The sequence below is a fragment of the Pavona decussata genome, unplaced genomic scaffold, assembly GCF_977016875.1.
Source record: "Pavona decussata unplaced genomic scaffold, jaPavDecu1.1 SCAFFOLD_64, whole genome shotgun sequence".
NCBI lineage: Eukaryota > Metazoa > Cnidaria > Anthozoa > Scleractinia > Agariciidae > Pavona > Pavona decussata.
In genome coordinates this window covers 6113522-6136376 of record NW_028145484.1, presented here as the reverse complement: position 1 = coordinate 6136376, position 22855 = coordinate 6113522, and the positions used below count along the sequence as shown (strand labels likewise).

At 38.2% G+C, this 22855-nt stretch overlaps 1 protein-coding gene across 3 annotated transcripts in view; it reads left to right on the top strand.

The window, feature by feature from the left end:
• Positions 1 to 1468: 1468 nt before the first annotated feature.
• LOC146478777 (uncharacterized) overlaps positions 1469 to 22855 on the top strand; it is a 28198-nt gene continuing 6811 nt past the window's right edge. The window contains exons 1-22 of one of the 3 annotated variants that reach the window (XM_085112383.1): positions 1469 to 1780; positions 3906 to 4127; positions 5182 to 5327; positions 7332 to 7536; positions 8316 to 8414; positions 8548 to 8649; positions 9995 to 10094; positions 11703 to 11745; positions 12130 to 12370; positions 13317 to 13365; positions 14398 to 14519; positions 14966 to 15070; positions 15846 to 16003; positions 16299 to 16383; positions 17109 to 17242; positions 17623 to 17779; positions 19013 to 19056; positions 19218 to 19278; positions 19666 to 19717; positions 20079 to 20206; positions 20510 to 22352; positions 22485 to 22655. In XM_085112383.1, the coding sequence (XP_084968509.1) occupies positions 1622 to 1780; positions 3906 to 4127; positions 5182 to 5327; positions 7332 to 7536; positions 8316 to 8414; positions 8548 to 8649; positions 9995 to 10094; positions 11703 to 11745; positions 12130 to 12370; positions 13317 to 13365; positions 14398 to 14519; positions 14966 to 15070; positions 15846 to 16003; positions 16299 to 16383; positions 17109 to 17242; positions 17623 to 17779; positions 19013 to 19056; positions 19218 to 19278; positions 19666 to 19717; positions 20079 to 20206; positions 20510 to 22352; positions 22485 to 22655 (4426 nt within the window). In that variant the 5' untranslated portion in view covers positions 1469 to 1621. Of the gene's footprint in view, positions 1781 to 3905; positions 4128 to 5181; positions 5328 to 7331; positions 7537 to 8315; positions 8437 to 8547; positions 8650 to 9994; positions 10095 to 11702; positions 11746 to 12129; positions 12371 to 13316; positions 13366 to 14397; positions 14520 to 14965; positions 15071 to 15845; positions 16004 to 16298; positions 16384 to 17108; positions 17243 to 17622; positions 17780 to 19012; positions 19057 to 19217; positions 19279 to 19665; positions 19718 to 20078; positions 20207 to 20509; positions 22656 to 22855 lie in introns of those variants that run through there. The other 2 variants (XM_085112382.1, XM_085112384.1) reach the window with 2 other exon arrangements.

The window sequence follows — 22855 nt, the reverse complement described above, 5'->3', positions numbered from 1 at the left end:
GCGTCGACCGGTCTACTTAAAAAAAAGCAGCACCACGTTTACACGGACTTTGTCCCCAATCACGTTTATCATAAGAAGATGGTCGCGAAGGGGAAGCTCGCGCGAGGGGTCCCGAGCAAATCTTCTGCTTCTTGCGGAGCGACGACGATGAGTGAGTCGGGCATGCCAGCCAAGTTGTCCGCCTAGTTTTGTAATTGAGCACCAAGTGTGTGGACGCCGTCTTAGGTCGGGGGGTGGGATGCAGTGACCGGTTACCATAAGAACCTTCTTAAGCCACCGTCACCCTCCACACAGCTTCTCCTTGCAGCGGACATAAAAACACGCAGCAATTTACTTTGGGGTCCCCAGGGGTCCATTGTTTCTATTTACTTAACTGCCAGCCGGTAGTTTGAGAACGCACTTGGCAGGGTCTCATTGGGATAACCATCAACTGTCAGCTGTCAATAAATGAGGGGATATTCTACCGCCAAACGTTATTGAAGCGCAAACAAAGTCATCGAAGTGATGGTAACTGGTCGGCGTAAATATCTCCCACTATTCACTGACAATGAGAAATTCAGGAGATGAAAAATTGGTTACCAGCCCCAATCCACTGTAACGAAAAAGATGGCGCGCCGACTGGTACATTTACCATAATTCTTAGCGTACGGAAAACCTAAAAACGCTCATGAAAAGACGCACTGGAAAAGTGCTAAAAACTTGACACCCAGCATACACAACGTTGTTAGTACAGGGACAAATTTCAATCGCAAAAAATGTGGCTTTCTATGTGCCTATTGGCTATGCTAGGTTCTCAAGGTATTGTGGTAAAATGTAAAGCCGCCATGCATCTTTTTCTCTACGAGGAATTAGTCACTTAAAGAAAAGGCTCGCGCACGAAATCCAGGACAGCGGCGTAAAATAAACTACCTCTATCCACTGCTTCGGCATATACTAAATATTGACATCAGCTCGAACCTTAAATAATATGAGTTACCTGCCCACAACTTACCCTTTTTTTTCGCGCGCTTAACGGTTTTATGGCTCTTGGTTTTAATTATTCCCCTCGGCATTTTCATTTCTCGGAATTGCAAAGAATCAATAGTTTTTATTTTGTTTGTCAAGGTCACACCACAACTAGCACGTAGTTTTCGTAGAAAGCCACGTGACAGACTCAATCGTTTTCTCAGAAAACGTGGAGCTCTGTGCGGCCGGGGAGCGCGAAAGAAAGATGGGGGTCTGAAGAGAAGGGAGAGAACCTGCGAGGGGATTGGGTACGTGTGTGTGTGGCGCCCGTTTCACTTCCCTCACTAAATCATAATTTCAATTATTCTTCAGAGTCAGGTCTTTTATCAATTGTTTCGTAATATCTTCTTCGGAAAGAAATAAAACTGTTATATTTACCAGCGCATGGCGGCAAGTCACGTGGTTAGTTTTACCTCGCTTGGTCCAGTTTCTTTCGCTTCGGCCAACAGGAAGTGCAAGGAACGCCTGACAGATTTCGTTCTGCAGCTTTCCTGGAAAGGAACTTCTCGGAATACATCGAAAAATGCTCTCTCGCAATCGTATATGTTTCATTGTTTTGAGATTTTCATGAATTTACGTTTAACGGCGAGGCGTGAAATGCCGAGGAGCTCCGATTATGGTTAGTGGAGGATCTGGCGTTTTGCGAAGATTTAGAGAGGCTTGGAAATGGCCGCTCACTCGTTCGACATCCAGACGAGATGGAAAAGGAACCGTAACTTTCGCTTCCACGGACGAAGTCTTGACGCTAGTTTACCGTCCGAATTTGAGCGTTAGGGTGAGTTGTCCTTTTTCTTGTCTCGAAACGAAAATACCGTCTTGTTTTCTTGGCATCTGTCGCTGATTTGTAAGCGGAATTTTAAATTTAAGTTCTGTTTCTTGCTTCACCCAATCTCGTCAGCGACATATCACTTAATTATTGAGAAAAAGCCGCACTTCGTACTATTTTTAATTCGCTTTTCTGGGAATGAAAGGTACATAACTGTTAGAAAAGCGTGCCATTTTAGTTCAACCTTGGTTCAGTTCGGTTTTAGTCGAGAAAATCAATCCTGTTCATTGTTTTGTGAATACTGAAACTAGATAAGAGAAAAGAAACTTTAAGTTTTGTCTTTCTTAAGCTTTATAATTTGCAATTAGTTGATCATAAAAGGAGAACGACCAAGGATTTAATTTAGTGAAAAAACTTCTTGTTTCCGCGAAGGTTAACAGCAAGGCATAGGTTATTCTAACCTAAGACATACATATGGTTACCGTATTAGTTCATCTTGTTGATTCAGGCCAATTTAATACGGCAATTATCCACTCCAGTTTCGTCCGAGTGACATTTTTGCTTTCAGCGAGAAACTGGGCAGACTGATCATTTTCTTAGGGTCTTGTAAGAATAAGTCAAACTTGTTAGAGAATATAATTATGGTGATATATGGACATCCACTGTGTATGGCCCTTTCTTTGCCTATGGACCACTCATGTTTTTTCTTGTTTTTATGTTATTAAACACTTATTTTTCCAAACCCCAGGGTACTTAATTTGGTTTCGTAACTCAAAACATTCTTTGAAAGATAAGGGATAAAATTACTTCTTGGAACAGCATGGTCAATTCTAGGAAAATCTGTAAATAGTTTAAGAATGCTTAAATAGAAACAAGAGAGCTGGCTGAAGTCATTGAACACCAATTGTTTACAAAAGATGGTTGCTTTCCTCTGCACTTGTAAAGGTTTATATAAAAACCACGGCTTGGGAAATTTTAGCTGGTTAAAGATAACCAAGGTGTTTTATACCTTGGCAGAATTCTTTCAGCAAGAAGTTCAGGCTGTTCATTTGGTGGCTTTTAATGACATCAGTGAACAAAAGAATTTCATTAAAAGGTTATGTTATAAGGCCTTAAAAACAAATTAGCATTTAATTCCCGGAAACATGAATAATGAATATAATAGCTTAATTTTGTTCCAAGAAATGCTTAACAAATAGCCACTAAAAAGACCTCCTTGCATGAAGTGTATCATGCATTGACTGCTTGTCAGTAGAGGGGGTACTGAGTAAATGGTGGTCTGGCTAATTCCACCTGCCTTTTTCTCAGAAAAAAACCCTTTAGGTGTCAGCTATGGGTCATTCAATCTGTCAATCAAATATCTGGGTGTTGGTTGACATATGGTGTTCTTAGAAACAAAAATTTTCCACAAGGTCTCAAATTTTAACTGACTGCAATAAATATTGATGGCATGAAAAATTTGAAGATTTAATCTCAGTTGAATGCCTTCAACTGGGTTAAACTAGTTACAAATTTCTTATGACCTCTCATTAGCTACATGTAGGTTTGTAGAATGGTAAATCTTACTAAGGCTTGCTTTAAGACATCAAGACTCTCAGCCTGGGCTCGAGAATTTAGTTTTTTAATAAACCTGAGTGGTAAAATCATTGGAGGTGGAAAAAACTTTGAGCAAAGAAAGTACAGACAAAGCTTTGCTAAATGATTAAAGACCAGCTAAACATCCCGGGGGTACTCCCTTTGAAATAACTTTTTGGGTATGTACCACCCAGTGGGATTGTGATTTTGCAACTCTTGATCTAGAACAGGGTATCCAAATTCGAGACATTTGCTATAATAACTCATATTTGACATGAGCTGCAATTTTTTCACTTTATACTCATAGATAAGCTCAGTTATATACTGTAGTAGTTTGGATGTATCAGTCCAACAAACAAAGCAATAACTTTTACATACACTATTAGTTTTAACATTTAGTAAATTTCTAGACAGAGGTATTAACAAAACTGCTTATTTATAGAACAGGGTATCATTTTGAGGCAAGTATATTTGACAACATTTTTTGCTAATTAGGAACTACTTTTTTATTATCATTATAATAAATATTGTAAATTATGTACTCTGTATTTCTTTCAAGGATGTGTGTACAGAGGCAGCCATAAAAGTCAACATTTCTCCGGTGGCCTTGGATTTCTTCACCCTGGTCTCTGATGAAGATGGCTCCCTTCTCAACCCAGACAAGATGCTATCTGAAGACGACTGCACACAAGTGTACAAGTTTACATTGTGCATGAAAGCTTGCCATGCAAGAGAACTCAGAGAATTTGATAAGCAAGCTTTTGAATATTACTTTCATCAGGTATGCATCTCATCTGAAATTACAACAATTCTTTTATAGAACTAATTTGTTTGCCTATTTCTTGTACATATTGGGTATACCCGTAGCTTGATTTGAAACTCTCAGAGCATTGGTTGCTATGAGATATCAACTGGATCCTAAAAGTACCAAGGGATAAAGTTCCAATAGTTGGAGTGGAGGGGGGCATCAATCAATCAATCAATCAATCAATCAATCAATCAATCAATCAGTCAATCAATCAAGCTATAGCTTGATTTGAAACTCCCAGTGCATTGGTTGCTATGAGATATCAACTGGATCCTAAAAGTACCAAGGGATAAAGTTCCAATAGTTGGAGTGGAGGGGGGCATCAATCAATCAATCAATCAATCAATCAATCAATCAATCAATCAATCAGTCAATCAATCAAGCTATAGCTTGATTTGAAACTCTCAGTGCATTGGTTGCTATGAGATATCAACTGGATCCTAAAAGTGCCAAAGGATAAAGTTCCAATAGTTGGAGTGGAGGGGGGCATCAATCAATCAATCAATCAATCAATCAATCAATCAATCAATCAATCAATCAAGCTATAGCTTGATTTGAAACTCTCAATGTATTGGTTGCTATGAGATATCAACTGGATCCTAAAAGTACCAAGGGATAAATTTCCAATAGTTGGAGTGGAGGGGGGCATCAATCAATCAATCAATCAATCAATCAATCAATCAATCAATCAATCAATCAATCAATCAATCAATCAATTAGTCAGTCAATCAATCAATCAATAGTCATTTTCATTTTCACCTTAATTTACAAGTAACAGTAGAATCATAACTGGTGTAAAGTGAGAAGAGTTCAAATAAAGCATGGCTTGTAATACAAAATTTAAAACAAAACAAGGCGTTCAACATTTTTGTGATTTTATGTCTTCAATTATAATTAGCAGATATTTCCAAAATCTTTTGGTTGTGCAAAATTTCACACAAATTGACCAAAGTCTTGTGTCATATGGCTCTATTGGGCTTTAAATAAAGAGTTAAATGACTGATGCTCATTTCTGTTCACTTTCCAGTGTCGTGAAGACTTCTTGATTGGTAAAATAGGTAAATTTGGCACAGACAATGCAAACCAAACTGAGTTTGCAAAGGTGATCCTTTATGAGATTGTATATCAAGCCAAGCAAAGAAACGTCTCTCCCAAAGTTATCATAGAAGATCCGTAAGTACAGTACTATATCACCTGCCCTAAGACATTAATTCAACAGCATTAACCAAATACGCTTATAAGTAGGAAACTAGGAGAACTGACTCAGTCAGTTTTTTTTTTTTTTTTTATGTTCTGTACAGTATGTTTTAGAACTTCTTTTTCTTACCTTATTGTCGTTATTTTCTTTATTTATATTATTTTTTTCACAGGGCTGTTCTGTAAAACACAGCTTGTGATGAAGGAACCATGCCTAAAGATTATTATTATTAGTAGTAGTATTAGTATTTAGTTCCTTTGTGTATCTTGTGCTTCATTATTATTATTGTTATTATGCACAGTAAAACTATCTGTATGCACAGTATTAGAAAGCAACACTGGGCGCATAGCGTAACCTGTGAGCCAAGCGAAACTTAAAATAGCACGTGAATAAATCAATAAAATATATATACATATATATTATTATTATTATAAATATAAATTTAAGATAGAAAATGTAACACAGTTTCTTGAGTTTCACGCACTAAGCGATCATCAGACTGATGATCGCTTAGTGCGTGGAACTCGAGTAACTGTGTTACATTTTCTATCTTAGTTTTATATTTATATTTCGCTCTGCATGTTTTTGCATCGAGCACTCCTGCGACTGAGTGAAGCAATCATTGTATTGTTTCTTTGTTTATTATTATTATTATTATTATTATTATTGTTATTATTATTATTATTATTATTATTATTTTCAGTATATATTAATCCTATAGATATTTATCCATAGACCACAAGAATTTGAATTCAGTCGAACCTCCCTTTGCGACCACCTCTCATTAGCGACCACTTTTCCAAGATACCAAAAGTTTTGAAGTCAAACCACTGTAGATGGAACCTCTTGAGGCGACCACCTCTCGTCAGCGACCATTTTTAGAGATCATTGTTTAAAATTTTCAGTTGTTTTTAACCTCCCGTAGGCGACCACATGACACACAACCTGCTCTTTCTATCACAGGGGAAAATTGCAAAATGTATCGAGCTGTTAGTAACATATTGGCCCACATCACTACAGCAGACGCCGTATTAAAATCTCACAGCCGGTGCTACCGGAAGTGTCTCTCAAAACAATTGATAACATACGCAGGCACTATGGTGTACACTGAAATAAACTTTAATCAGGTTCAACCCCTTGTAGGAAAGAAACTCTCTAAATTATCTTGTAAATAGTATGCATGTACATGCATGACCGGTGATTACTCTCTCAACCTTGTATTACTCAACAATGAAAAATTGTGGGGATAAAGAACGTCAACTGGATTATGTAACAATCAAACAAGCGCAAAAGTTGTAGATGTTTTACGCTTGAAATGTAACATTGCAAAAATGCAGTTTACTGTTTGCTCCTAAATCAGACAGTCTAAAGAAAAGTTGTTACTTTGGGTTTCAATACGCACTGGCTTTGGGTTAGGTCTCCGCAATTACCATATGTAAATTACCCGAAATTTAGACCCCCTGTGGTCTGACCTCTGGTAAGCCACCACATATCCTTGACATTATGGGTGGTCGCTTACGGCAGGTTCGACTGTCTGAGAATTTTATATTTGCTGAAAATGTACATAATATTTAGGAGTGCATAGGGTTGTGTTAAGAGTTGGTCATTTTTAATAAAGTTTATATTATTATTATATATTAAATCCTGTAGATGCATTATTATTAATTATTATTATTATTATTATTATTTATTAAATTATTATTATAAGTAGTTTTCAATAATCGTTTATTTAGAAAAGCATTTCTCAAACTCATTAATAATAATTCATCAAGAGAAAACAAAGAAAGTCACTTCTGTGACATTTTTTGGACCATAAAATTTTGCCAACTTTAGCCTTGAATTTCTCCAAGAATTATTGATTATTTGGGAGGCAATATCAAACACTCAAAAGTGTGTTTCATCAGATATCCAAACACCCTTAGGTACTACTACATACTGTGTCATACAAAATTTAAGATATTTAATATCTCTTTATGCAGAAGGCGTTATGGCATCAAAAGTTTGTTTCAAAGGGGAGTTTTCAGCGCATATGCTGAATATTATAAGAAAGAGATCAAGCCATTTCTGAAAGAAAAAGTCCAAGCTTATGAGAGACTGAAAGAGCTAGATAAAGTTAAACTACAGTACATCTCTTCCCTGGAGAAGGCTGATGATTTCTTTGTGCATAAGTTGTCATTTGAGAAGGTTTGTACCTTGTTACCATGGTAATGGTAATATATCCTTTAACTTGAACTATTTTAGATCTTTGGAAAATTTTTACTGTCAATGATAACCCTTGTACTGTCCTTTAATAAAATAGTGTGTCTGAAATGTAACAGTTGCCATAGCCTTGCCCACCCTGTATCTTGTTATATTGAATTTTTTTTTCTTATGATACATTCATCATCATCAGCCAACTGCACTGCAGTCAGTCACGAACTTTCTCCACGCCTTTCTGGTCTTGTACCGTGCTTCAAATCTCTTCTGGCTTTGGTGGGTAAAATTGCCTGGCTGATTATGCTGGCATTATGTGATGAAACGTCAGTCAACTATATCTTATTGTTTCTGGTACAATGGGCCTGTGGCAATTGGCTTCCACACTTTTGCGGCCACCCTGCCAACTTTACTTATACGTTATGCAACAATTAATGTACTTTTAATTTTTAATATCTTTCTTTCAGCAAAGCTAATGATTAAAAACTTAAAATAATTTAAACTAATTTAATATATAATTTAATATATAAATTCCCTTCAATTAATTTTATACCTGTAGGCAAGCCAAGAGAGGTGTGGCATGTCTAGTTTGTGGAAAGTGTTGATAAATTAATAAAACAGATTCCATTTGGATAAATATTATACCATATACCATGGCCGCTAAGCCAATCAAATCCCTGGAATTGCATTATACAATGATCCCGTTTTTAATAAGTGTGGATATCATAGGATATGCGGCTCATGGGTCGATGTATTTTAACTTAATTTAGATTTACATCAAAGAGGATGTGAGCATTCAGAGGAAATTTGAAGTTCTCGTAAGCGCTGAATTTGGCATCAAGAAAAGAAGAGCAGACTCGGAAAAGAATGTAAGATACAGAATATTTTCAAGTATAATTTTATTATTTTATAATGGTTTTTTTGCGAGCCAACTTTCCAACTTTTGGTTGTACTGTACATTGTCAAGGGTAATCTTTACTTCTATCTTTTTTGTGATTGCAGCTACCTGAAGATATAGTAAAGGAGTTTTCTGAGGTGGAAGCTATGGAATTCAATCACATGAACAATGAAGTGTCAATTATTAGAAAGAATTGTGGACCAGAGGTAGCTTACATCAGTGCATCTCCATCTACTGTGTTGGGGTGTGACATATTTTTTGGCTGAAAGCCAGGGTTAGAATACAAATAAAAAAATAACCTTTATTTACCCTCGACAGTGCTTATAGCACATTAAGTGTAGTGGAACTGAGCACTAAACTTCACAGTTAACAAGTAATTTAAATTGAAAATAACATGGTTAAAAATCCCAACTGGTAGGAGGCAGACCAGCTGGCTATTTACAAGCGCAGACGAGGAGTTGAACTTGGGGCTACCGAGAAACAACTCCAGCTAGCGGTCAGAGCAGGACTTGAACCCAGAACCTGCGGATTTCAAGTCCGGCACCCTAACCACTCGACCACGTGTACGTACCTCCCAAAGTGTCAGAAGTGTCAGTAAATATAAAGTGTTAGAAAGTGTCAGTGTTTTAAACTCATCGTCAGTAGATGAGCTAGGGGGTTGGTGCCTGAAAGACCAGTGGTGCTACAGGTGAAGTAAGCTAAGCGAGGTGCAAAACCAATGGCAACCCTGTGAGTGACAACCACCGGGCACCATCACACTGAAAGATCAGTGGAAATAAAACAGAAAGTAACAGCTGAGAATACAAATAAAAATACTTACCACACGCACCACAAACCATACTTACCAAAGGGTGGGAGGGACTGGGAGCAACAAACTTAGACAGCACAAGCTCCGGCAAGTGAACAGATGCGAAATGAACTGACACAAACATGTGAGCTGTAAGAACCCAGGGGCCCCTGCGAAATGGGGTGGCCGCCCCCGCATGTCCCGGCCATGCAGGCACCACTGACCAGCACTTGCCTCGATGGGAGGGGAGCAGGGTTGGCGCAGTTGTTGAGCACTCGCCTTCCACCAATGTGGCCCGGGTTCGATTCCCGGACTTGGCGTCATAAGTGGGCTGAGTTTGTTGGTTCTCTACTCTGCTCCGAGAGGTTTTTCTCCGGGTACTCCGGTTTTCCCCTCTCCTCAAAAACCAACATTTGATTTGATTTGATTTGTAATTATTTGATTTGTGAATATTAGCTTTCTTGGATTGTAAAGCGCCTTTGATCATTTAGATGTTAAAGGGCGCTATACAAGTATTAAAAAATTTTTATTTTTTTTTTTAATTTTTAAAATTTAAATTTTAACTTTGCCTGAATTACATTTAGCCACATATAAATTTCTCAGTTTGCAAAAAGTATTCAATATTAATAGGACATTATCAATATTTATTAATAATAATAATAATAATAATAACGAAAAGAAAAACAAAATATTTAGACAGGATAACCCTGTCAGTGTAATACCTACCGCATCCTTTGATTGTATCATTGATGATGGTGTTGCAGATTCTGAGAGCCAGTTCTCTTCAAGCAGCACTTTCACTGATAACCCTGATTCAAGGATATTATAGACTGATGGTTAATCAGTATAAACAGCTTTTGAGAGGTAGGGACAAAACTCAATTTAAACTTCCTTTTTATTTAGCTCATATCCAGATTCTCCTGCCATTTTCTTCCTTTGTTCTTCTCTTTAATTCTGCTGCCATTTCGTTTTGCACTGATTAAGTTTTGACAGAAGCATATAACCCCAAAGGAATTAGGTCTGTCGCAAAGCTGGGTTTCATTAGTGCACGAGTTAGCCAATCAGAATTTACTTCCTAAAATGGATACTCACAACCATTGCGTGAGCCTCACGTGAGTGCTCAGGGAAAAGCTGCATCGCCTTGTAAACAATATAATGTCATCAGTGCACTGCAAAAGAAAATTGCAGTTTGTTGAGGTCAAGTTTGACCAAAGTGGGACCCTTATTCAATCTTAACGCCCCTAGAGTGACTGCGACCAAAAGTCCCAAGTGCAACTTTGATTTTATCTTGTTCGCTCTTGAGAGTTTTCGACGGGCTCTTTACGAGTGGCTGCCATTTTGTTTGTTATGAATCCTTCCATATTTGGGCAAAAAATACATTGCATGGTCCACCAAAATGATAGTTTTAGTAATTAAGAATGTATATATTTGCTAATTGTTCACAGCAGGCGATGTTTTTTTTGTTTGTGAGAAAGCAAAGAGGGCGAGGTGAGTGTTGTGCACATTGATCACGTAGTGTAACAGAAATGGGTTATGACTGAAACTATCATTTTGGTGGACGGATACAAATTCACTGACAAAGATGGCCTAGATTTTACCTTCATCTGGGTCCATGATCGTGGAGATTGACGCGGCGGGATCTCGAGACGAGTCCGAGAGGAACTGGAACTTAGAATACAAAATGGCGGCTTGACTACGTTACACAGCACGACACGGAGAAACGTCGCGAGTCTTTCTTAATTTGGCCCATTTTTGACCGGAATTTCAACCTTCAAATGGGTTAAAGTTTCAATTTCATTTAATTTATGTTTTTTTCATGATCCGAGACGATCCGAGTTGATCCAAGTTGATCCAACCCGGACTGGCAGTTCGAGTTGATCCGGTCCGACTTTTGTACCTGCCTGAATTTAGACACTTCGGGGTTATATGCTTCTGGTTTTGAGAGTAAATATAAATTTTTCTGAAAATTTTCTTGTCTAACTTTACATTTATTTACATTTTCTCAGAAACCAATGGAAATATCAGAAAAGCCTCACATATATACTTTGTTAGCTTATTATCTTGTGATTGATACAGTCCAGTTTGTTTGGGTGTTGGGGATAATGCAAAAACTTATAATCCACTTTTTTATTTTAATTAATTTTTTCACTTCTTGAAGTTAACAGCCAAAAAACATGACAAAATAAATAGACCTATTACTGACAACCCAAGGACCACCCCCCCCCCCCCCCCTTCCAAAGATCACACACTTTGGCAATAACTGCTAGTTTTGCATTTGAAGGCTTGTGTGCTCCTACGTAAACAAAAACATTTTTAAAAACGTTCTTTTTCAGATTCTTCTTTTATAAGCTTTTAATACAGTGATAGATAGTTTTTCAGGTTCATTTTAAAACAGGACACATAGGAAAGATGTGTAAACAGTAACCTTAAATGGAAAAATTCCTAATCACTTTCTGCATTTTCACTCATTAGGTCAAGGGAGAACAGCAAAATTGCTGTGTCATGGACCAATCTCGTAAGTGATGCTTATAACTCTTGAGCAATTATATTAATCAATTAATAAATATTTATTTGCACTTGAACTGTTTGCTGACTCCTGTTTGCATCCAGCTGGTAAACTACAAGTATTTATTTTAGCTGAACTGGTCTGCACTGAAAAGGAGCATTCTGCTTTACAGGCAAGAGTTCTGTTTTTATCACAAAAGGAAGCACAAAGCAGCAGATAAGACATTGGGGCAATGTTTCCTGGAGGATTGAATGCATCCCGCCTGATATACAAAAAGTCCGGCAGTCTAAAATTAATTACTGTAGGCCCCAAGCCCTTTAACAATACCTTTGGTAATTATTAATATTTGTTTAAAATTTATCAACTTTTACAATTGTCATTTTGTCATTACAGACGTATCAAAGCTGAGCACATTTTAAAGGAAGGAAGTAGGCAAGATGGAGCATTTTTGATAAGAAGAAGCCGGAGTGATCACTTGTTGCATGTTCTTTCTCTGTATAATGTCAGTGAAGTAAAACATTACATTATTGAGCGGGACAACTCTGGTGAAACTACAATCTTCCTTCTCCAAAGTGATCCAACAAAAGGATTTTCCAGCTTGTCGGGGCTAGTTGAACATTACAAACAATCAAAGGTAAAACTGGTGATATAAGTTAAGGAGATAAGAGCCCGGGATCAGTACTTTTCCGAACTTTTGGTGGGGATGTTCGGTGCAGTTCTCCTAACCCTGACCCTATTTTAGACCAAAATATGTAATTTTTTATACCTTTTTCTGACCTGGTGCCCGTTTCTTGAAAGTCCTGCAACTTACCGGTCCTGATAAGTGTCTTTGGTGATAAATGTAACAGAAGTCAATTTTTGTTAGTTTTGAATACTAAATTTTGAAATCTTATAATTCTGTGAAAACATTGACCAAGTACCATGTCTGTAATCACTCTGAAATTGGCCAAAAAACATTTAAAAATATACTTATCGGGCCCGGTAAGTTTCCGGGACTTTTGAGAAACGGACCCCTGGGCTCTGAAATTCATACCCATTTTCAGACATGGTTTCTAGAATTCACCAAATTGCTCAAAATCTATACCCTATTTCAGACCAAAATGGCCTCATAAACCATACCCTTGGCACTGCACATACCTGTATTGTTTATATAGTGAAGTACCTCCTCCCCTCCCAGGGAATAGAAGTAGAATTCGAGAGAGAAAGATGTTGGAACAAGGGGCAAGCTAATCGTAGTAGTTATTGGACACACAAACATCAAAATTAGTCTTCTACATCGCACATTTTGTCATTCACTGATTTTTCAAGGCTTGGCAAATTGCAGCAGAACTGAGAAAACCATGAACACTCAAATTATATCAGTGGAATGTTTTTTTTTGTTGTGAAAGAAAACCAGTCAGGTATAAGATTAATAAACTAGAGGGTTGTAGGGGTAATTAGTTTAATTTGTGATTTTTTTGCTTGTGTTTTGATCTTTTATGTAATTATTGGTCGCAGAACAATAAACAAATGAATGAAGAAACAATTCCAGAAACAGCTTTATGTAGTGCACTAAAATAATTTTTTTTATTTAATCCTAGGATGGACTTCCTGTCTGCTTGAGTGAGATCTGCCAACCCAAAACAGAAGGTAACTAATCCTCTCAAATTATATACATGTGTGGGGTATTATTCCTCGTAAGTAACTGCTGTTTTGAAAAAAAAAAACTACAAAGTTTTACGTAAAATGCTGACCACCCAGATGGAACAATTTTCTTTCGATTAGTTGATTGATGTTATGCTTAAAGTTTAAGAAATTACAAAGACTCACAGTTAAATTTAATTTGTTAAATTCTGTAATTTTTCATGCATTTTTAAAGTTAACTTAGCTTTTAAACTGTTTTTTAAATAAATGAATTTTAGAAAATTTTGTAAGACTCACAACATTGTCTTATTATAGTCAGATACCACGTTTCCTTTATTTGGACCCTTCCCTTGGCCTGCTGCAAAGCCATCTACAGTCGACTCCCGATAACTCGAACCTTCAAGAGAAATTGAAAAAGGTTCAGGGTATTGGGAGGTCGAGTTATCGAGAGTAAAATTATATAGAAAATGACCTGAAGGGAAAGGAAAATTGGTTTGAGTTAGCGAGGGTTTGAGTTATCGGGTGTAGACTGTACTTCCTTTAATTCTACCCAACCTCCTCCCCCTCCCCTTCCTTATGGGCAAAACCTAATGCATGACCTTAGAATAAATAATAATGGTTTCCCTGCTAGCAGACGCCTCTTTTCCGTTGTATTCACTGAACTGACAGGCGAGAGGAAAAGAGACCTCTGCCCAGGGTCAAAGTGGACTTTGATTCAACCGCTGGCTGTAGTTGTGCATGACACTTACAAAATGCATGCTCCCTGTATTGTTTTCTGACCATGACTTGAGCCCACTGTCTCTCACGCATTCATTTACAGTTACTCTGCTGTCATTTACTGAGCCCGCATAATAACATGGCATCATGTGACAGTTTGGTCACTAAGTAACCGTGGCGCATGCTCAACACAGTCCGTTTCAACCCAGGGCGGAGGTGTCTTTTCCTCTCGCCCTTCTGTTCAGCGAATACAATGGAAAAGAAGCCTCTGCTAGCAGTGAAAATAATGGTAATCTTTAACTTTTCATTGGTTAACATTAGGTTTGTCTGCGCTGTTGGACCGTGAAGTTATGAGGCCTTCTCCACCAGAGTTTCAGCTCATTGATGCTTCAGTCAAAATTTCCTTGGATAATTTGAGAATTGAAAAAGATGCAATGTCAAAGGTAAGAAAAACAGGTTTTCAGGAAAAAAAAGTACTTTGGATGAACTGGTTTACATGTCTCTTTAATAATAATTATTGACTTGCTAGTTGATACAATATGATTTGTGCAACCTCAAAATGCTTGAATTCAAATTTCATATTGTCATGAAAACTTTTTAATCAAGTCAGGGCCATCAAAAATTAAACTCCTGTAGCAAACAGTTAGAGGGAATGTTGGAATGGGATAAATAAATAAGATCTTGTGCTTGAAATTTTAAATATTGTCCCTTTGAATAGTCCTTGTCAGTATTTTATGTAACCTGAGCCATACCCTGACACTGTGCAATAACATCACATTTCTGATTTTTTCCTTAAATAAAATTACATAAATGAAACAAGGAAACAAACTCACAATCATTAGAAAAACAAGTGGGCCTGTGACTCAGATTGCAGAGTATCTTTTTATAGGGTGAGTTTGGTGAGGTGAAGATGGGTAGCCTGTGGTCCCCCAATACTGAAGAACTTATGCTAACAGTGGTTTCAAGGGCATTGGTGAAGCCGGCTAGACGAGAGGTATGTCACTTTAGCAGCTGATTTTTCATTAGTGGTTTGATTATCCAGCCTGTCTTCAGCTCTAGCGTACTGTTAAGTTTAAATACAGCGGTGTTTTCTTTGTTACAATGTGATGTGGAGTTGGATTGTTAATGATTGATATTTACGGAGCTGTATGGTAGATGTCTACAACCATCCACCAATCACAGGTAACTTTTCCTTTTTTATCACAAAACGAAGCTCAAAGCAGGGGATAAAACATTGGAGCAATGTTTTCTGAAAGAATCCAGGGCCACATGTAAAATCCCCTTTGAATCTGTGCCAAAACAACAAAACGTGATCTGAAAAAGTCATTTGGGTCAGTAATGCTGTCAGCCCTTCAGTTGTTTTATCATATACCAAACCAGTAGATAGCCTGCAGCCCCAGTAATAGTTAAATATTACTAACATTCACATTAGCACGAAAACTGTACATAATCAAGCATGTTAAAAGTTTGTAAATTGTTGGTACCTAGGAATATCTGTAGTCTGGCTATCGTGATTTACAATACCCATGTAGAGAAGTTAATTGAATCTCGAAATGAAAAAGACTATTGTTTGTTTTGACTGTTTTATGTTGTTCACCTATCAGGTTGTCACAAAGAACTACTTTTCTATTAATAATAATAATTAGATATTTATATTTAATTGTCACAGTTTATTACCAGCGCCCCTCTGGATAACAGCCATGTAGCTGCAAATGGGCCACCCTGGATAAATAAAGTTTCCTTACTTTACTTACTCCTTTAACTCATAGAAAATAATTGAGCTCAAGAAAGCGATGTCCACCGTTTTGGAGCTAAAGAACCAACATTTAACCCAATTATATGGAATCTATGAACATCACAAATCTTTGATCCTTGTGTTTGAGTTTGCTGCTGAGGGTCCACTGGATCGTTACATCAAGAAAGAAAGGTAACTTTGTACTACTGATAGTAATTTGGGCCATCTGTGATATGAGTGCAACTGTACTTGTTTGTCAGACCAGGCATTATAATATGCATGTCCTAAATTATTTGTACATTTGTGCTACCAGCTCATTCTATCGGTCCAGTCCTTAAAGCCTAACATTGACAGTTGTTGTACCAGTCAAGAAAAACTATCAACTTACATGCCATGTAATGTTGTTTAATTAGTTCTTGTTGAAAAATGGAAAAGAGTTTCTGTTTGGATACAAAAAAAATCTCAATTTTGTCAATTCTTGTTGCAGCGAAAAGGACCCCGGAATCACCAAAGGAAGGGTTGTATCTTATGCTGCTCAGATTGCAGAGGGGATGATGTTCCTCCACAGTCAAGTAAGTTGGTGGGAAAGTGATGCGCATATTAGTGATGTTTTTCACCAAACTACGGCGAAGGTTCTGCCTTTGCTTATGGCATCTGCAAGTGCTTAGTCCTTCACATGGCTCAAATGATCCTGTTGCAAGGAGGGGCGGAGAGGGTAAAAGAAGGATAAAAGCCATAAAACATGACTGTGGTCGCCCTTAGTGCCAGCAGATGGTCAGCTTGGTGGTGATTTCTCTAAAAGGCTCTTTGTGAATAACATCACAATGCTGTACACGGCCGGAGTTCAATATTTAGCCATTTACATAGCAGGGCTCTAAAAGTCAGCCTTAAAGCGTCACTATCACCTATTTTTGAATGGCCAAAAAATATATTTGTATCAATGGGAATGTTAAAATAATGTTCCAGTATTGTCAACAACAAATCCTACAACAGTACATGTAGTACACGGATGGAAATGGATGGAAATAGATTGCAACTTAAAAAAGTTTGCCAATTTTGTTTTTAAGTTCGTGCTTTGTTTTTGGGAAGAAATTGCTGAACCTGATCATGTTTTTTTTTCTTACTTGGAGATTTCGCTTAATTAACATGTTCATCCCGCTGCTCTAAGAACAATTTTATGGTAGAGAAAAATACGTTGTCAAATATTTTAGAACTTTTGAAAAAAATACAACAAAATATTCGTGACAGTGCCCTTTTTACTGTAAACCTCCATGACTGTTAATTCTTTCCTGCTTAGAATTGTGTTCATGGACGCCTGAGTGCACACAATGTGCTTGTTTCCAGTGAAGAATGTGTAAAGATCAGTGACTATGGGCTGTTGCACCTGGTAAATAATGGGCAAAGCTTCCATGCTTCCTCAGGAGGATACGGGTTAGTATCAACGATTCACGCATAATGTCTCTTCGTAGCTTCAATCGCCAAATCAGGTCTGAACTGCCTAAGGCTAAATCTAAATATGTGATATTTGTAAAGGGACTAGGCCCATTACTGCGCATGTGAATATGCCAGTAGTTAAAGCCAGTGAGTGTAGGTGATTAGGTGAAAACATGTAAAAATGACAGGGCCTAGGTGTGGTGGGTGGTGACGGCTCATTTGAAGGTAAACGTTGGGTTATCGTGGTCATTTTTTTTTTTTTTTTCGCTGTTTGCTGTTTGTCGTAAACATGACCCTAAATCTCTCTATTATCTTGCCTCCTTGAGATGATAACTTCTTTTGAAATCTTTGAACGTATTGAATTCCCTCATGACTAGGTACAGCTATTGTTGGTTTGCCCCACTGTCTCTTCAAAACCACACATTCAACTTCGAAAGTGACATATGGTCGTTTGGAGTGACTGTATGGGAGATGTTTACCATGAAGAGGCCTTTTCACGGCTCCTTTACAACTGCAGTGTTAACAGAGCGGCAGGTGAGTGTGCTTAGTTTGGTTTTGCTTTGATCGTGATTCCCATCAACAAACACCTATAATGACATGCATTACACGACGATCTCTCATACAAAACTAAGGACTTCCTTATTTAAGAAGAACTTACACTTTGTTGCATTTATGGGACATGGTCTAATATTGTGATGTAGAACAATGTTCAATCATGCCCCAACAGATATGGGAGCATGAAATGAATATAATGACTCCAGCTCTTGTCAATTGCCTGCCTGGAAAGGTAGAACATGTATTTATTGTTGGTTGCCTCGTTGCGCGCTACCTTGCCAAGCTAAGGCCGTCATACGCAGACTCGAGGTCTACCCTTCCCTTTTCTAGATTAGACTCCAAATCACAAACTTTGCATCATGTTCTCAGCTACACACATAGCACTTCGTCTGTAATTTCCCTGAAGAAAACATCTACCATATGGGTACACTAGGTAATGATCTTTAATTAAAAATTGTACACCAAAACGTAAAGGTAAATAGTTACCAATATCGTTACATATCCTTGCTTTGCCAGGAGTAGGTTTTTCCAACAGTTCCTTCGATATTCAAAGTTCGTGTTGTCTGGAGTGCCCCAAATTACGCTAATCATTTCAGATAGCATGCAGCTCTTTACAACCTCTAATTTCGTTGGACCTGTGTTTAACACAGCTCTATTCTATACGCTCTATACCCTTCTTCGTTTAAAACCAAATACAGGAAAAATCTGCTTATAAACCAAAAGTAATGTAGAGTTCTTCACCATCATCCGTTCGCTAAACACGCTCTTTTTCTTTTTCTTTTTCAAACCTTTCCAAATAATTTTCTCTTCCACCGAAATAATTTTCTCTTCCATCGTAAGCAGTGCCCAACTCGAAAGCAGCATGCTCCTTTGGGCACTGCTCACACTAAACCAAACAAGTTTATCCTAATTCTTTTTAATCCTCCTTTGTAATATAAATGTTTATTGCTTTTTATGTATTGTACTGAATCTCGTTGTACGTGTGAAAATAAAATTGAATTGAATTGAATATTCGGGTTTCAGAGCTAGGTTCCGTTGTTTCTTTATTGCTCCACTGTTGTTTTTCCATCCAATTTTCTGAGCCTTTCAAGGAGCTACGTGGTGGCCCCAGATTAGGCCCATTATTGGCAGCATTGTAGACCAGTCAACACATGGACATCAGTAAAAGTACAAACATTGACTAAGTCAGTGCCTTATTCCTTTCTCCTGAAGGTGATGAATAGATATTTAAAGCACAAATATCTCACCCCAGACAGGTTAGTAATTAAGTTCTCTGCTTGATCGCCTACTTTATTTTTGTTGTGAATGATCTGCTTGCTGGTCAATTTACTGTTATGAGTTAAATTCATGAATTGTTTCCTCGTCAAGTCTTCGTAACGCTGTCATTAATAACAATGGTTTTCACCATATCTTACAGACCAAACATTCCAAGAGAAGTCGCTGAATTAATGAAAACGTGTTGGGCACCAGAACCACGGGTTAGTGTGTTAGTTTATTTGTTCACCAGACTCCTGTCTCTACCCCTGTTCCAAGGAGATTCCAATCCTTAATAAGCTGCAACAGTCACTTTTTAGCCCATGCTAATATTGACAAAAATGGCCTTCGTCACTCACGAAGGAATAGCACCACGATGGAGAAAATAATGTAAAATTATCGTAATCAACTATTTCACCTAAATTGGAATTAAAATGCATACATGGGTGTTAGCTGCTTGTGGCGAAAGTACATTAAAATAATTTTAAAATGCTAACGGCTAGTCTACTTAAAGAAATATACAGTGTTATTATAAAGTTTGATTTAAAACAAGTTGCAACCGTTATTAATTGTAAGGCTTTAAATAGTCTTGTCTTTCTAATCCGCCACAGGACAGATTGAATTTTCAGGATCTGGTTATAAAGCTACGATCAGCTGATTTGGGTAAGTCGGATACAGTAGTTGCCTTCGTAGAAAAAAAAATATTTTCCCTTTCTTTTCTTCCAATGTAATAACTTTTTCGTGACCAAATTCATATTAATTCTGTTAAGTCCAACTTGTGGCTAGTCATAACAAGTGTAAACACATTCTAGAATTATACAACTAAGAACCCTAAATTGTAGTTCAGCGTGGATTTGCACCTTCCATACACTGGACGGACGTTGGACAACAGACCAACTTGGTGCCTCTTGTACCATACAGGTCAGGTTCATGTCTGGCATAACATTGGGTTATACATTTTGGGTACTGCAAGAATCGGTAATGTCGAAAGAAAACGATGCCATTGTTCCTTCTCTCTTGCTAGTTCCTGAAAGTGAAGCTGAAGAGTTCCTTCTTCCTCCTGGCATCACTGAACTGGAGGACTGGGAGATCGTTCCAGTGCCACCTCACGTGGATGATCTGGAGTTACAAAAACATCGAGCTGACTCTCAGGTATTACAGCATGTTCCTAAACTATTGTCTGGAAAAACAGGGATAGCCTGTGTTAAATGTTGTAAAGCCTTTTTCTGGTTTTTGTAAGTCAGTATGAGCAACCTACTATTTGGATCGAATGAAGAAGGTAACCTATGTTTCCCAATCCGATCCCGTCACACTTGCGAATTCAGCTGACTTTTTTGCCTACGCTTTATCATTTAGTTCCCTATTCCTCTGATTCCGTGGCTAATGTAAAGCAGCCCTTGATATCTTGAAATGATAATAGAAATGATAAATGTTTCTGTTCTTTTCCACGTTTAGGCCTCCAACGAGGATTACTCTTGCCTCCCCGTAAACGAAACTCAAAACAACTCCGGTGATTTCGAAGACGCTCTTGTAGGCATCACGTTGATTCCCAGTGTTTCCCTCTTTAACAATACTGCTTCAAGAAAACAAAGCCTATCAAAGACATTTTCCCACCCCAGTTTAACCCAACGTTTATCTGGTGATGACGGTACTTCAGCGTCAAGAGAACCGGTAAATGTACTTGCATTAAGGAAACCAAGCATCACAAGAGTTAGTTCCTGTCCTCCAGCTATCCAGGCAAACAGTGAAATACCTCAAGAACTTTCGGAACGACGCACAGAGCTCGTACAGAAACAAGAGGAAGTGAGAAACGTTCAATCACCAACACTTGTAGGAGGAAGAGACCAGACACGGAATGAAGATGTACAACTGCCCTGTGCTCCGTTGGTAGCACAGTTGGAATTACCAGTGCTTGGCACCAGTATAGAAAATACTGTCGGTACAGGTCCTGAAGATTTGAATGATGCTGAGGGTGACAGTGACGATGATAATAATGATGATGCTGAAGCTCAGGCCATGATGTCACTTGCCGGACTTGTGAAAGCATCTGTAGCGCTTTCTTCAGATCGTAGCAATGAAGAAAGTGACATTCAGCCAGCCAACACAGTGTCCCTTGCTGATCTTTTTAGCACATTTCCAACACCCACTTCATTCCCTCCTCCTGATGAATATCACCGTAATGAAGAAAGGAACACTGAAGAATGTGATGAGAAGTTATCAGAATGTGGCTCGTCCAGCTATGTAACTCTTGACAAAACAGCATCCACTAGTTCAGATGTGAAGTTGAAAGCTGGATCGTACGTCAGCATATCTACAACAACATCACATCACACACCACAAGATCAAGCCCAAGACACTGACATTTTGCAGACCCACTCAACACTTCACAGCACGGTTCATGACTCCATTGCTCTTTCTGCATCATCACAAAGTTCTAAAAGCAACACTGGAGCCTCAAGGTCCACCTATTCAAGACCATTTGTTCAGAATCGTGACAATCGCATTCCAGTGAGCGACTTTGATGTTAGTTCACACCACATAGATACAGCTCCACGTGAGAGCCTCTCGCAGTTGAAAAATACATCACCCCTCGAAGGTGTTGGTTTGACTTACAAATCACCAGATGAGTTCTTGGCGTCGTTTTCAAATCTTAATCAGCAAAGTGGAGTGACAGCTGAAGATCTCGCTGAGTTTAACTCAGATGCAGAGGATAGTTCACCCATGGAAGGGTCTTCTCCTTTGATCACTGATTTTCAGGATGACAGCGAGGGTAATGATACAGATTCATCTTCTCGAGATGATGCAGAATTGAGTTTGGGCAGAATGTTCCATTCTGGATTCAACCGAATCTTGAAAGACGACAATGATGAACGTGGAAATGCTTTAGATCCAGCTATTCACATACTTACCAATTTGTCTGGGTTTGAGCTTGACGCAATGCTAGAAAAACCTGTTGATGTCCAAGAAGATGACAAGCATTCCCACGATATTGCACAGTCACCCACACAAGCCATTGTGGACAATAACACTCTGTTTACAGGCTTCTTCTTCAGTGCAGAAGTGGATGCTCCCCAAGTGGAACCTGAAGGCCTTTTGTCCGGTGAGAGCCCAGACGTTTTCAAGACACCTTGCTTTGACAATGAGTTGTTTTCTAACATTCCATCAGTGCATTCCATCAGCCAACCTGAATTAGGGAACACCACAGACGCCATGAAAGAACAGGAAAACAATGCAGATGATGAAATCAGTGACAATGCGTTCGGCATGTCATGCGGGTCTGTTGTGTATTCCCCGGCGGGTAAGGTTCATTTCCTTAATTCCCCCACCTTGATGTTTGACCAAGGACAGGAGAATTTCGAAATGAAGGAATTTCCATTAAATAATCTTTCAAAGGAATGTCTGAAATCAACAGAACTCCTTTTTTTCAAAGACAACCAGTCTGCAAACCAGGGAACAAGTTCGAATCAACTTGATGAAGTATTCAGTGAAGAGGGATTCACAGTTAATGATGAACTGGATGCTGATGATGTAATTGAAGGAGACGTTTTTGAAACTTCTGCTTCAAATCCCTGCAAAGTCGATGTTGAAGGACGTCGTAAAGGTAAAACTAAGCCAGATATGTTAAAGTAATTATATGATTACAAATTATTATCCTTACAAGGTCATCTCTTGATCTTCCATACACCTATCATATGTTTTCTGTGCCATGCTACAGGAAACTCATGGCAACTAGGACTAGTTTGTTGTGTTCGAGTATTATACTGCAACAATTGAGCACTCTTAGCTTACTTGACGGTGGGA